The sequence below is a fragment of the Bombina bombina genome, chromosome 5 (genome assembly GCF_027579735.1).
Source record: "Bombina bombina isolate aBomBom1 chromosome 5, aBomBom1.pri, whole genome shotgun sequence".
Classification (NCBI taxonomy): domain Eukaryota; kingdom Metazoa; phylum Chordata; class Amphibia; order Anura; family Bombinatoridae; genus Bombina; species Bombina bombina.
Genome location: NC_069503.1, coordinates 152,457,154 through 152,469,641, shown reverse-complemented (window position 1 = coordinate 152,469,641; position 12,488 = coordinate 152,457,154). Strand labels below are relative to the sequence as shown.

The 12,488-nt window shown below is 41.1% G+C and overlaps 1 protein-coding gene across 1 annotated transcript in view; it reads right to left on the bottom strand.

Annotated features, from left to right (window-relative positions):
- Window positions 1–12,488, bottom strand: part of MINDY4 (MINDY lysine 48 deubiquitinase 4) — a 400,337-nt gene that overhangs the window by 85,029 nt on the left and 302,820 nt on the right. Inside the window, exon 15 of the mRNA XM_053713744.1 lies at window positions 1,371–1,532. Coding sequence (XP_053569719.1) covers window positions 1,371–1,532 — 162 coding nt within the window. The remainder of the gene's footprint in view (window positions 1–1,370; window positions 1,533–12,488) is intronic.

Here is a 12,488-nt window from a genome sequence, read left to right as displayed (position 1 = left end):
TGAGCACAGAGAAAGGCAAGAGGCATATAGGAAGTGGGATTTAAATAATTAAATTATTTGGCACCAAGTATGACGCGCAATGCAAAATGAAATTTTTTTTGTGCTAACATCCGGAAATGACGCAACTCGCATCATGGCAGACACAACCTTGTGCAAGGAACCTAGCGTCAACTAAGACGCCGGAAATGGCGAACTTGCGTCAACGAACGTACCTTCACGCCAAAATAATTATTGCGCCAAGAATGACGCAATAAATAATAGCATTTTGCGGCCTCGCGAGCCTAATTTTGCCCGCGAAAATGAAAGAAAACAGTCAATTTTGAAGAAAAGACTATACCCCAGGTAAGAAAAAATAACTTCCTAAATACGTTTTTCCCAATTTTGAAACTGATAGTCTGCAAAAGGAAATATACATAAACCTGACTCATGGCAAATATAAGTACAATACATATAGTTAGAACTTGACATTAATACATAGAGTGCCAAACCATAGCTGAGAGTAGTGTCTTAAGTAATGAAAACATACTTACCGAAAGACAACCATCCACATATAGCAGATAGCCAAACCAGTACTGAAATAGTTATCAGTAGAGGTAATGGAATATGAGAGTATATCGTTGATCTGAAAAGGGAGGTAGGAGATGAATCTCTACGACCGATAACAGAGAACCTATGAAAAGATTTCCTGCAAGGAAAACCATAGAATTCAATAGGTGATATTCCCTTCACATCCCTCTGACATTCACTGCACTGTAGCCCAATTGTGTTTTTCAAAAAGGAGGACTTTCCTGTAGTATAATCAGTCTGATTCTGCCTAAAAATGATGGTCCAGCCATGAAATACCAGGCAATTCTCCCCTGAACAAGTAACATAGCAACCCCAGACAATTGTATTGCCCTTCTGTGGACTCATCAGTGAAGTGTAAGGACACTGGACAGGGAGCCCATGTGTAGTATGCAATAGAAATTAAGACTAAGGGCACATCTACAAAAAGCACAAACTCAACCATTAAATAAAATGAATACTAACTCCACTTCTGGTTTCCCCCATCACCAATAGGGAGACCTTCCCCTGGGTCATAAAACATATACATTTCGAGAAAGAGATGCGCTCAACCAGGAACGCACAATGGCTTTTTAAGCCCATTTGTGTTTTCACAGAGGAGAACTTTTTTGCAGTATATAAGCCTAATCCCGTCTAAAAATGGATGGTCTAGCCCCAAAATACAAGGCAAACCTCTGTATGAGGAACATACATCAAAATTAGCTTTTGGTAAATTAATAGCTAGTACAGTTTTGTTTTAGGAATGAACAATGTTAAAAATGTATATATGTAGAGATATACAATTGACACTTTGCCTAAAACAATACCTGACAGACACTGTAGTGTTCGAATAGAGAAAGGAAGCCAACTTCACTGCGATGATCAATTCCTTTTAAAACAGTAATATTCCCATTGCCAGAATCAAGTTCCATCTTGTCATTAAACACATTGGATACTGCACGGCCACAAAGTATAAGGTTTACAAGTTCCTATATATAAAGAGTGAGATGCTTATTAGTTTACCAGAATTATAAATACCATCAGCCTACAAATAAAAGCTTAATAGTCAAACTGTGGGTAACATTTGAGAAAACATTTTTTTTTACTAAAAGAACCTAAATAATTAGATAGATTATCAACAGAGAAGGTAAGATGCTTTAAAGGGACAGTGAAGTCAACGTTAAACAACTTTGCCTTGTTTTCTTGGTATCCTTGAAGAAAAAAGAAAATTATACCTAGGTAGACTCAGGAGCAGTAAGCACTACTGGAAGCTAGCTGCTGATTGGTGGCTGCACATACATGTCATTGCCTCGTCTGTGCTTAGCTAGCTCCCAGAAGTGCATTGTTACTACTTCAACAACTGATACCAACAGAATTAAGTAAATTGGGCAGTTGTTTAAAATTGTATGCTCCATGTGAATCATAAAAGAAAAAAATGTCCCTTTAACATCAAAATAGTTATTAATTAGCCAATGAACAAGTGTACAAAGTGCACACCTACTGGTCTATTAGTTTCATTTTAAATACAAAACAGCTTGTCAGGCAAAAAATATTGTTTAATGTTTAAATGCTTTTCTTTTATATCATTTTATTTTATTACATGATACCTTTACGTTAAACTGCCTATATGTAACCGTTTACTAGTTTATCATCTTCTGTTTGACCACTTCATACTCTGGTGATGACTTGAAGTTAACATTTTGAAAAATTTCCAAAACTCCAATTTTTTTTTAACGCACACACACACACACACACACACACACACACACACACACACACACACACACACACACACACACACACACACACACACACATATATATATATATAAATATATATTTATAAACATAGATAAATAAATAGATAAAGATACCCAAATAGGGACATTCCATCCACAATTAGAATCCACATGGATACATTTCTGTTTTGAATAGAATTTTTGTAATATACATGTATTAGCAAAAATGCTTCTAATTAAAGTTATTTCTGTTTCATAAGTGTATTTAGGTATGCACCCTGCACCAGCATTTTAAACACAGCACTTGCTCAGAGCGCAATATCTGGTGTCCTATCATCGCTATATAGACGACCTGTTTATGGTCGGGTCAGACAATGAATCACAACTGTTGGAATTTATGAACCATCTGAAGAATAATGAATTTAATGTGAATTTATGCTGGAATTATAGTCAATCTAAAATAGAATTTTTGGATTTAGAAATCTTTATTGAAAATAATATTCTAAAAAGTTAAACTTATTTGAAAAAAATCGATGTCAATAACTATATCGATATACATAATTGTCACCAAAATTTTTGGCTTAAAAATATTCCTAGGGGACAATTTCTTTGTATCAGAAGAAATTGTAAAGATATTAATAAATAAATATATATATATATATATGTATATATATATATATATATATATATATATATATATATATATATATATAAAGAACAAACTCAAATCCCTAAAGAACGTTTTTTGGAAAATTATGCAGAACAGGAGTTAGTTGTGGCAATAGAAGAAATATCTAAATTAGAAAGAAAAGAATTGCTTACCTATAAAAATAAAATAAGAAATATGCATGTGACAATAATAAGATGCAAAACACAATCAGATAGATTACGAGTTTTGAGCGCTATAGGGAAATTAATGAACGCAACAAAAGTGGCATTACTTAATCCCCTATAGTGCTGCCATTACAAGTTTTAAAAAAACATGCTTGTGCGTGCGATATGGGGTTTTTAAGTTCCATACCACACCAAAAACAAGCGCTGATTTGACGTGCTCATGCGCGCTTTCCCCATAGACATCAATGGGGAGAGCGGGTCAGAAAAAAGTCTAACACCTGCGATTGCGGAAAGAAAAGCTCCGTAACGCAGCCCCATTGATGTCTATGGGGAAAATAAAAATACCTTTTAAACCTAACACCCTAACATAAACCCTACGTCTAAACACCCCTAATCTGCTACACTGCTCATGTATCTACTACACTGCTCATGTAATTTAATTTACATAGGGTGTACTTCTAGACTTCTTAAAACTAGACTAAGTGAACATATTTTCTGCACATTTTGATAAAAAACATAAATTATGCTTACCTGATCATTTAATTTCCATCTGTATGAGGAGAGTCCGCGGCTTCATTCATTACTTGTGGGAAAACAGAACCTAACCACCAGGAGGAGGCAAAGACACCCCAGCCAAAGGCTTAAATACCTCCTCCACTCCCCTTACCCCCCATTCATTCTGCCGAGGGAACAAGGAACAGGGTATAAATGGTGCCAGAAGAAAATTAAAAGAAATTTAGGTCCGCATAACGGAGAACCGGGCGCGGGCCATGGACTCTCCTCATACAGATGGAAAAAGTATGTAAGGAGGACCAGGTAGCCCCCTTAAAAATCTGCTCCATAAAGGCCTCTTGAAGCCCCAAGAAGAAGCCACAGCTCTAGTTGAGTGAGCCGTAATCATCTGAGGAGGCTTATGTCCCGCTGTCTCATAAGCCAAGCGAATCATGCATCTAAGTCAAAAAGATAAGGAAGTGGAAGAAGTATTCTGCCCTTTGCGCTTCCCCGAGTAGACAACAAACAATGCTGAAGTCTGTCTGAAATCCTTCGTAGCCTGAAGATAGAATTTCAAAGCTCAAACCACATCCAAATTATGAAGTAACCGTTCCTTCAAAGAAGGATTAGGACTCAAGGAAGGAACCACGATCTCCTGATTGATGTTGCGATCAGAAACAACCTTAGGGAGAAAACCCAACCCAGTGCGAAGAACATCCTTATCAGCATGAAAAACTAAGTAAGGGGGCTCGAAATACAAGGCCGCCATCTCACAGACTCTGAGTGCAGAAGCAATAGCCAGTAGAAAAAGAACCTTACAAGACAGTAATTTAATGTCAAAACACAGGCCTGATTCTAGACAGAGCCTGAACAAAAGATTGAATATCAGGAAGCTCAGCGAGCTTCTTGTGTAACAACACAAATAGAGACAAAATCTGACCCTTTAAGGAACTGGCAGCAAGTTCCTTCTCCAGACCATCCTGGAGGAAGGAAAGGATCCTGGGTACCTTGACCTTATGCCAGGGATACCCAAGAGCCTCACACCAGAATAAGTAGGTCCTCCACAACTTATGATAAATGCGTCGGGTGATCGGCTTCCTGGCTTGAATGAGAGTATCAATCACACTCTCTGAAAACCCTCTCTTGGCTAGGACTAAGCGTTCAATCTCCACGCAGTCAGCCTCAGAGAATCTAGATTTTGATGCACAAAGGGACCCTGTACCAGCAGATCTTTGTGACAGGGTAACCTCCATGGAAGAGACAAAGACATCCCCACCAGATCCGCAAACCACATCCATCGCGGCCACGACGGAGCAATCAGATAGTCAAAGCTTGCTCCTGCTTGAAGCAGGCCACTACTTGAGGTAGAAGTGGTAACGGAGGAAATATGTAGACTAGGTTAAACCCCCAAGGCACTGCTAAGGCATCTGTCAGTTCTGCCTGGGGATCCCTAGACCACGACCCGTATCTGGGTAGCTTGAAGTTGAGTCTGGACGCCATGAGATCTATCTCTGGTGTACCCCATCTGTTGCAAGACTCTGCAAACACCTCAGGGTGAAGAGACCATTGCCCCTGATGAAACGATTGTCTGCTGAGAAATTCCGCTTTCCAGTTGTCCACACCAGGAATGTGGATCACTGACAGCGAACAGTTGTGGGTCTCCAAAATCTAAGATACTTCCCTCATGGCTAGGGAGCTTCTCGTTCCCCCCTGATGGTTGATGTAAGCCACCAAGGTAATAATGTACGACTGGAATCTGATGAACTGGGATGACCCCAGGAGGGGCCAAGCCCTCAGAGCGTTGAAGATCGCTCCATCCAGGATGTTGATCGGAAGAAGTGACTCCTCTCGATTCCACTTGTCCTGTGCTTTCCTGGCACCCTAAACAGCTCCCCATCCTGAGAGGCTCGCGTCCGTAGTCACAATATCCCAGGATGGTCTCAAGAAGGATGTCGCCTGGGAAAGCCGATCTGGACAGAGCCACCAAGAGAGGTATTCTCTTGACCGGTTGTCCAGAGAAATTTGCTGGGATAGATCCGAGTGATCGCCATTCCATTGCCTTAGCATGCACGGCTGAAGAGGTAGGAGATGGAACCTGGTGTATGGAATGACATCTATACTGGATAGCATGAGCCCAATCACCTCCATACACCGGGCCACAGATGGCCTTGAGGAGGTCAGGAGGGCAAAACAGCTGGAGGCGATTTTGCAACGTCTCTGGTCTGTCAGGAATATCTTCATGGATATGTAGTCTATTATTGTGCCCAGGAACTCCACTCTGGTACTGGGAACCAGATAACTCTTTCCTGAGTTTATTTTCCATCCATGAGATCGAAGAAGAAGTAGAAGAGCTCTCGAATGGTTCTCTGCCAGCCGGCAGGACGGAGCCTGGACCAGCAGAGCTCCCAGAACCTTCGTAAAGACTCTTGGAGCAGTAACCAGACCAAAGGGAAAAGCTACAAACTGGAAGTGCTGGTCCAGAAAGGCAAATCTTAGGAACTTGAAGTGATCCTTGTGTATCGGTACATGAAGGTAAGCGTCCTTCAAGTCTATCGTAGTCATGAACTGACCCTCTTGAACTAAGGGCAGAATAGACCTTGTTGTCTCCATCTTGAACGATGGGACAGACAGAAACTTGTTTAAGCACTTTCGGTCTAGAATTGGGCGAAACCTACCCTCCTTCTTTGGGACCACGAAAAGGATTGAATAGTACCCTAGACCTCTCTCTGCTAGAGGTACTGGTACAATTACTCCTAGAGAGGAGAGATCTCTCACGCACTCTAGAAAGGCATCTCGTTTCTCTGGTTTTGACGATAGATTTGACAAGAGGAATCTGCCCCTGGGAGGGTGAGATTTGAAACCTATGCTGTAACCGTGGGCAATGACTTCCAGAATCCAAGGATCCTGCACGTTTCTCATCCAAGCCTCCGCGAAAAGAGATAGTCTGCCCCCTACACGATCCAGAGACAGATCGGGGTCCGTCCCTTCATGGTGATTTTGTCTTGGCAGGCTTCTTGTTCTGTTTGGCTTTATTCCAAGACTGAGAAGGTTTCCAAGATCCCACGGACTGCTCGGGCTTTGTGTCAGGCTGCTGTCGTTGGGACTTGTCCGAATGAAAGGGACGAAAAATAGGACCCTTAGGCTTATTCTTCTTATCCTGCAGTAGAAAGGCACCATTGCCCCCCATGACTGTGGATATGATACAGTTCAGGCCTAGACCGAAAAGAACCTTTTCCTTAAATGGAAGGGAGAGTAATCTAGACTTGGACGACATGTCAGCCGACCACGACTTCAACCACAGGGCCCTCAAGGCCAGAACAGAAAAGCGTGATGTCTTGGCATTCAAGCGAATAATCTGCATATTTGCATCACAGATAAACGAATTAGCTACCCTCAGGGCCTTAATTCTTTCCTGTATCTCATTGAGTGGAGTTTCCACCTCAATCATATCTGAGAGTCACAACCATAGGTAGCAGCAACCACTGCTGCAAGCTGCAATAAAAACCCTGTGTGCTGAACCATCTTTCTTAACATGGTCTCTAATTTCTTATCTATGGGCTCTTTAAACGCCGAACTATCTTCGAGAGGGATAGTGGTGCGCTTAGCGACCATGGAGATAGCTCCATCCACCTTAGGGACAGACCCCCACAATTCTAGCTGAGAGTCAGGAACCGGAAACAATTTCTTAAATGAAAAAGAAGGGGAGAAAGAAGATCTAAGTCTCTACCATTCATTCTTAATATTTGCCATCTTTACGGGAACCGGGAAAGTTTGGGGCACTACCCTGTCCTCGTAAACTTTATGAAGCTTAGGAAAAGAAGGTTCCTTGGGTAATTTCAATTCCGGGACCTCTAGAGTAGCCAACACCTCTTTTAATAAAAAGCGTAAGTGCTCAATCCTAAACCTAAACCCTGGTTCCTCCACAGCCGGAGGTTTAGAGACTGCAGATTCCGAACCAGAGAGATAGTCCTACAAAGTATCGGAGTCTTCTTCATCAGCGTATAATCTAGTCTTAGATACATCCAACCGAGTAGATGACCCCTGGGAAGGATAGCAATGTTTAACCTTTCGCTTGCGCTTAGCAGGGCGAGGTAAAGCACTGAAGGCCGCAGACACCGCCGTTTGTAACTGATCAGTAAAATCTAGCGGCCACAAGGCCCCTCCTGTAGGAGGATTAGTAGTGCACTGGGGAGCTGCATTGTAATAAGAGATGATTGTAGGGAACGCACCTCGCAGGACAGAGACCCCTCAGAGGTGGACGGCTCAATGGTACTAAACATCTTGTTCTTTTTAGACATCACTATCTTATCAAGGCATGTGGAACATAGTTGAGCAGGCGGATATACCGTAGCCTCCTCACAATAAACACAGGGATTAGATGTAGGCAAAGAGGGAGTACCCTCTAACGCATCAGATTCCTCCATAGCTTGCGCCTTTAAAATGGACTATAAAAAATAAATGGCACCTTTATACCCCACTCACCACTTCAAATGACCCAGGCCCACAGAGAAACCGCTTTGTCTCCTGCAACCGATGGTCAGGAAAGAGGAAGATAATGAGGCCACACCCGGTCACATGGAGTGCCATGCAGGACCGCCCCTGCAGCCGAGACAAACTGTGCCAAACTAAACAAACTGCGCAGTTAATCAAAACAAAAGAAGAACCTGACTGCTCGCACATTGCCAGGGCCACATCTCACACATGTTGCAGCAAAAAACACAAAGCAATCATGTATAAATCCCCCCTGATCACTAATCCCCTTCCGGAGATATCAACCCTTGATTCTATACAGATAAAAGGAGTCACATTGTGACCCTGTCTTCTTGCGTTATCATAAATGTATTAAAAATGAAACAATCTTACCAGAATCTATGCCGTGGAACAGGAACACTGCCTTTCAAGTTTGACAGTGTTGTAGCATCGGTCCTGATATGGACTTGAGTGGTGGAAAGCAGGCAGTGAAACCCGTCAACACTGATTGCTTAAGGAGCTGTTAATACGAGTCTGGATGGTTTTGCAGAAAGACTCTCCCTGCATCTCCAGACCCTAACATTTGTCAATGCTCTCACTGAGAGGCTGACAAGACTACTTAAAACTCCAGTCCCATTTCAAAGAGTACTATCCTCTATAACAGACTACCCCGAATTTTCCGACACTTCTCTGCCATCCTCCTGTGACAAAAGGCAAAGAATGACTGGGGGATGAGGGGAGTGGGGGAGGTATTTAAGCCTTTGACTGGGGTCTCTTTGCACCCTCCTGGTGGCAAGGTTCTGTATTCCCACAAGTAGTGGACTCTCCTTATATTAAGATGGAAAACACAATAGAAACATTAGAAATTTGGAATTCATAGGTATACGTAAGGTTGTTGTTAATTGGAGGGGAGGTGACACTCAAAATGCCCTAGGCCGCTTGAAGATGAAGTGGATCTACACTATGGACTCTCTCATCCCAAACGGCCTGAACAAAGATTTTGAAATTCATAATTTCTTATAGGGGGCTCATATAGAAACTGCAGATTATCCAGTTGGCAACAGAATAGACACTGAGTATGAGATATTACCATGAAGAAAAAAAGTGGTGTAACTTTTTCTTGCAACATTGTTCATATGACGAATAACACACTTTATATATTATTGTTTATTTATTTTAACATCGTATGTATGTAATAATAATAAGGTCTATTCTGGTGTAAATATAATATATCTGTTACATTGTTTATATGTGCATTTTGAATTTTAAACTAAAGCTCCTTAATTCATATATAGATATTTTAAATGTATAATGGTAAACACTGTTTCCAGTAGCAAATATGGTTGATTGCGAAAAAAGCATTTTCCGGTCATGTGACTAATACCATACAAAAGACTCCTTCGGGCATGCACACTTTATTCCTTGACAAAGCTGACAGAGAACAGTGAAACGTACGTCGGAACTTTATCTACAACATCCATGTCATCTAGTGCCAGTTTTTCACAGGAGGTAGAGTTTCGCCCTGCCGGTCTGAGACTCAAATGTGCGGAATAGTACTGTAGCTATTCCCTATGCGCATCCATCCGGGCTTGTGGCTTGCTCTACACAGTTTATTTGAACTGCCTCATATTGAGACTCCATATATGTGATATACATACTGTGCATTTAACGGTTTTATACTTTTTAAATAATTTTAATAAATTGTACACTTTCACCTACTTCATGGATGACTGTTTACCCACCAATACAAAAGAGGGTGTGTGCATCAAATAGAGCTGATTTTATCTCTATTAAACGGGAGTAGTGAAGCTTCACAAACACACATTACAGCATTCCATTTACAATATTACACAATGTTATATCCTTCTTTTATTTGAGGGACGTCTGGAAATATTTCTCCATATCACTGCATCTAAAGTGGAAGAAAATATCTTGAATTTCTATTTAAAGGCACAGCCCAGAACTTTCTTAGATTGAATATATCATTTTTTTATTTTTATATTGTTATTTTTCACCAGATCACATTTATTGTCACATGCTCAGAGAGCCTAAGGTGCTTGTAGATTCTGGCAATGACTCAATTTATTAATTGCTAACATGATACAAGCCCCCACTGGCATTCTGAGCAGCTGCAGTATTTAAAATGCTGGTGCACTGAGAATATCTAGCTTTTTCTCTGCATATCAAGTGCTATCCATGGAGCTGAACCTAAACCGGGCTTGCTGCTAAGATTTACATTCCTGCATTTAAAATAAAGATAGGGAGTAAATTAGAGTTGCTTAAAATTTCATCAGAATCATGAAAGAAAAAATTTGGGTTCAGTGAGTGTGCCTTTAAAATTACATGCCCTATCTGAATCATGAAAGTTTAATTTTGACAAGACTGTCCCTTTAAAAGTACAATCATAAATACATTGCTGTATACAAAATCTAAATGCATTAAAATACAAAAATAGAAATTGCAAAGCTTAAATGTAATAAAACTTAAAGGACAAAATCTGAAGTGCAAAGTAATATAAAATACAAAAGTGTAAATGCAAAAAAAATTCTCTTATCTTACAATACGCTATATTGTAATGTGCTTATCACTCCTTCACATACAAAAATGCCGGAAATGCCGGGAATGCCCCTTAGAGAATAATAACAAAATTGCCTTTCTAGGGAGGCTCATTTTAAATAATCTCACCTGAGTAGAGCTTTAGAATCATGCCTGATGGTCTCCATCTTGAAAGAAGGTACCCTTAAGAATTTGTTGAGACACTTCAGGTCTAAATTGGGACAAAATGTTCCCTCCTTTTTGGGAGCAATGAATAGGTGTGAATAGAATCCTTCTCACCTCTCTGCCTAAGGCACGGGGACAACAACTCCCATAGATACCAGATTATTTACACAGCGAAGGAAGGCTGTTCTTTTATCTGGCTTCCTCGAGATCCTTGAAAGGGGGAACCTGCCCCTTGGAGGGTGAGATCAGAAACCTATTTTGTATCCCTAAGATATGATGTCCAGAACCCAAGGGCCCTGAAAAGACTGAGACCAAACTTCCTGAAACAGAGATAATCTGCCCCTTACTTGACCTGAGCACTTGTCGGGGGACAACCCTTCATGCCGACTTATTGTCTGGGGTCGATTTCTTGGGCTGTTTGTTCTTGATCCACATCGGGTTTGGGTTCCAGGTACTCCTGGGTGTTTCAGACTTGGTGTTTGAAGTACTCCTTTGTGTCTTGTTCGGATAAAAGAAGCGAAAATGTCCCATAAGATGACCCTTAGTTCTAAATTTCTTATCCTGGGGCAGAAAAGCACCCTTTACAGCAGTGACAGTAGAAATTATGTAATCCAGGCATGGGCCAAAAAAGGATTTTCTCTTAAAGGCCAAGGATAGTACCCTAGACTTGGAAACCATGTCTGCTGACCAAGACTTTAGCCAGAGAGCCCTCCTAGCTAGTATGGAGTTCTCTGCATTTATATTAATAATTTGGACAATGGCGTAACAAATGAAGGAATTGGCCGTTTTTAGGGCCTGAATGCGGTCCTGCATATCCTTCAAAGGGGATTCTACCGAAATCAGTTCAGATAAGGCGTCAAGACCAAAAGGTGGTAGCCCTAGCTACCACAGCAATACCTTTGGCAGGTTGGAAAAGCAAACCTCCCTAAAAAAAAAAAAAACTCTCTCAGATATCCTTCTAATTTCTTAAGGGTCCTTGAAGGATGTGCTATCTTCTAGGGGGATAGTAGTATGTTTATCCAGGCTGAAAATGGCACTGTCTACCTTAGGGACAGAATTCCATACTTCAAAATGGCTATCCGGAACAGGAACATTCTGTTAAAGCTTGGGGAAGGAGACAAAGGGAAACTAGGTTTTTCCAACTACTTGATTATAATGTCTGCCACCAAGGAAGGTACTGGGAACACTTCAGAGTTTTTTAGCTTAGGTTTATATACCATATCTAATTTATGTACCTGTTTATTATCTGAGGGCTTAGCTTAAGGTACCCCTAATGTGCATAAAAGCTCCTTTAGTAAATATATTAGGTGTTCAATCTTAAATCTAAAATATATATCCTAAGAATACCTTTATGATTCTTCAAAGGAACTAGCCAAGGAATCGTCAACCTCAGAAAGCTGCATATGGCTGTCCGCTGCATCTCCAGTAGAACTGCTGGCCCTAGACTCAGAGGAACACTGCTTGACCTTCCTCTTCTCTGCAACTGCCATAGCACTCAGGGCAGCAGAAACTGCAGATTGTAACTGGGCTGCAAAATCATAGGGAAAGGTACCAACCCCGGAATGTTCTTTGGGAAACGGGGTCGTAGATGAAAGCATGTGTTAGATGCCGTCGTATACGGCTGTAGAACTGATATATCTGGGGCATACTGAGGTCTGTGAATCCGCAGAATGACATGGGGTAGGCTGGG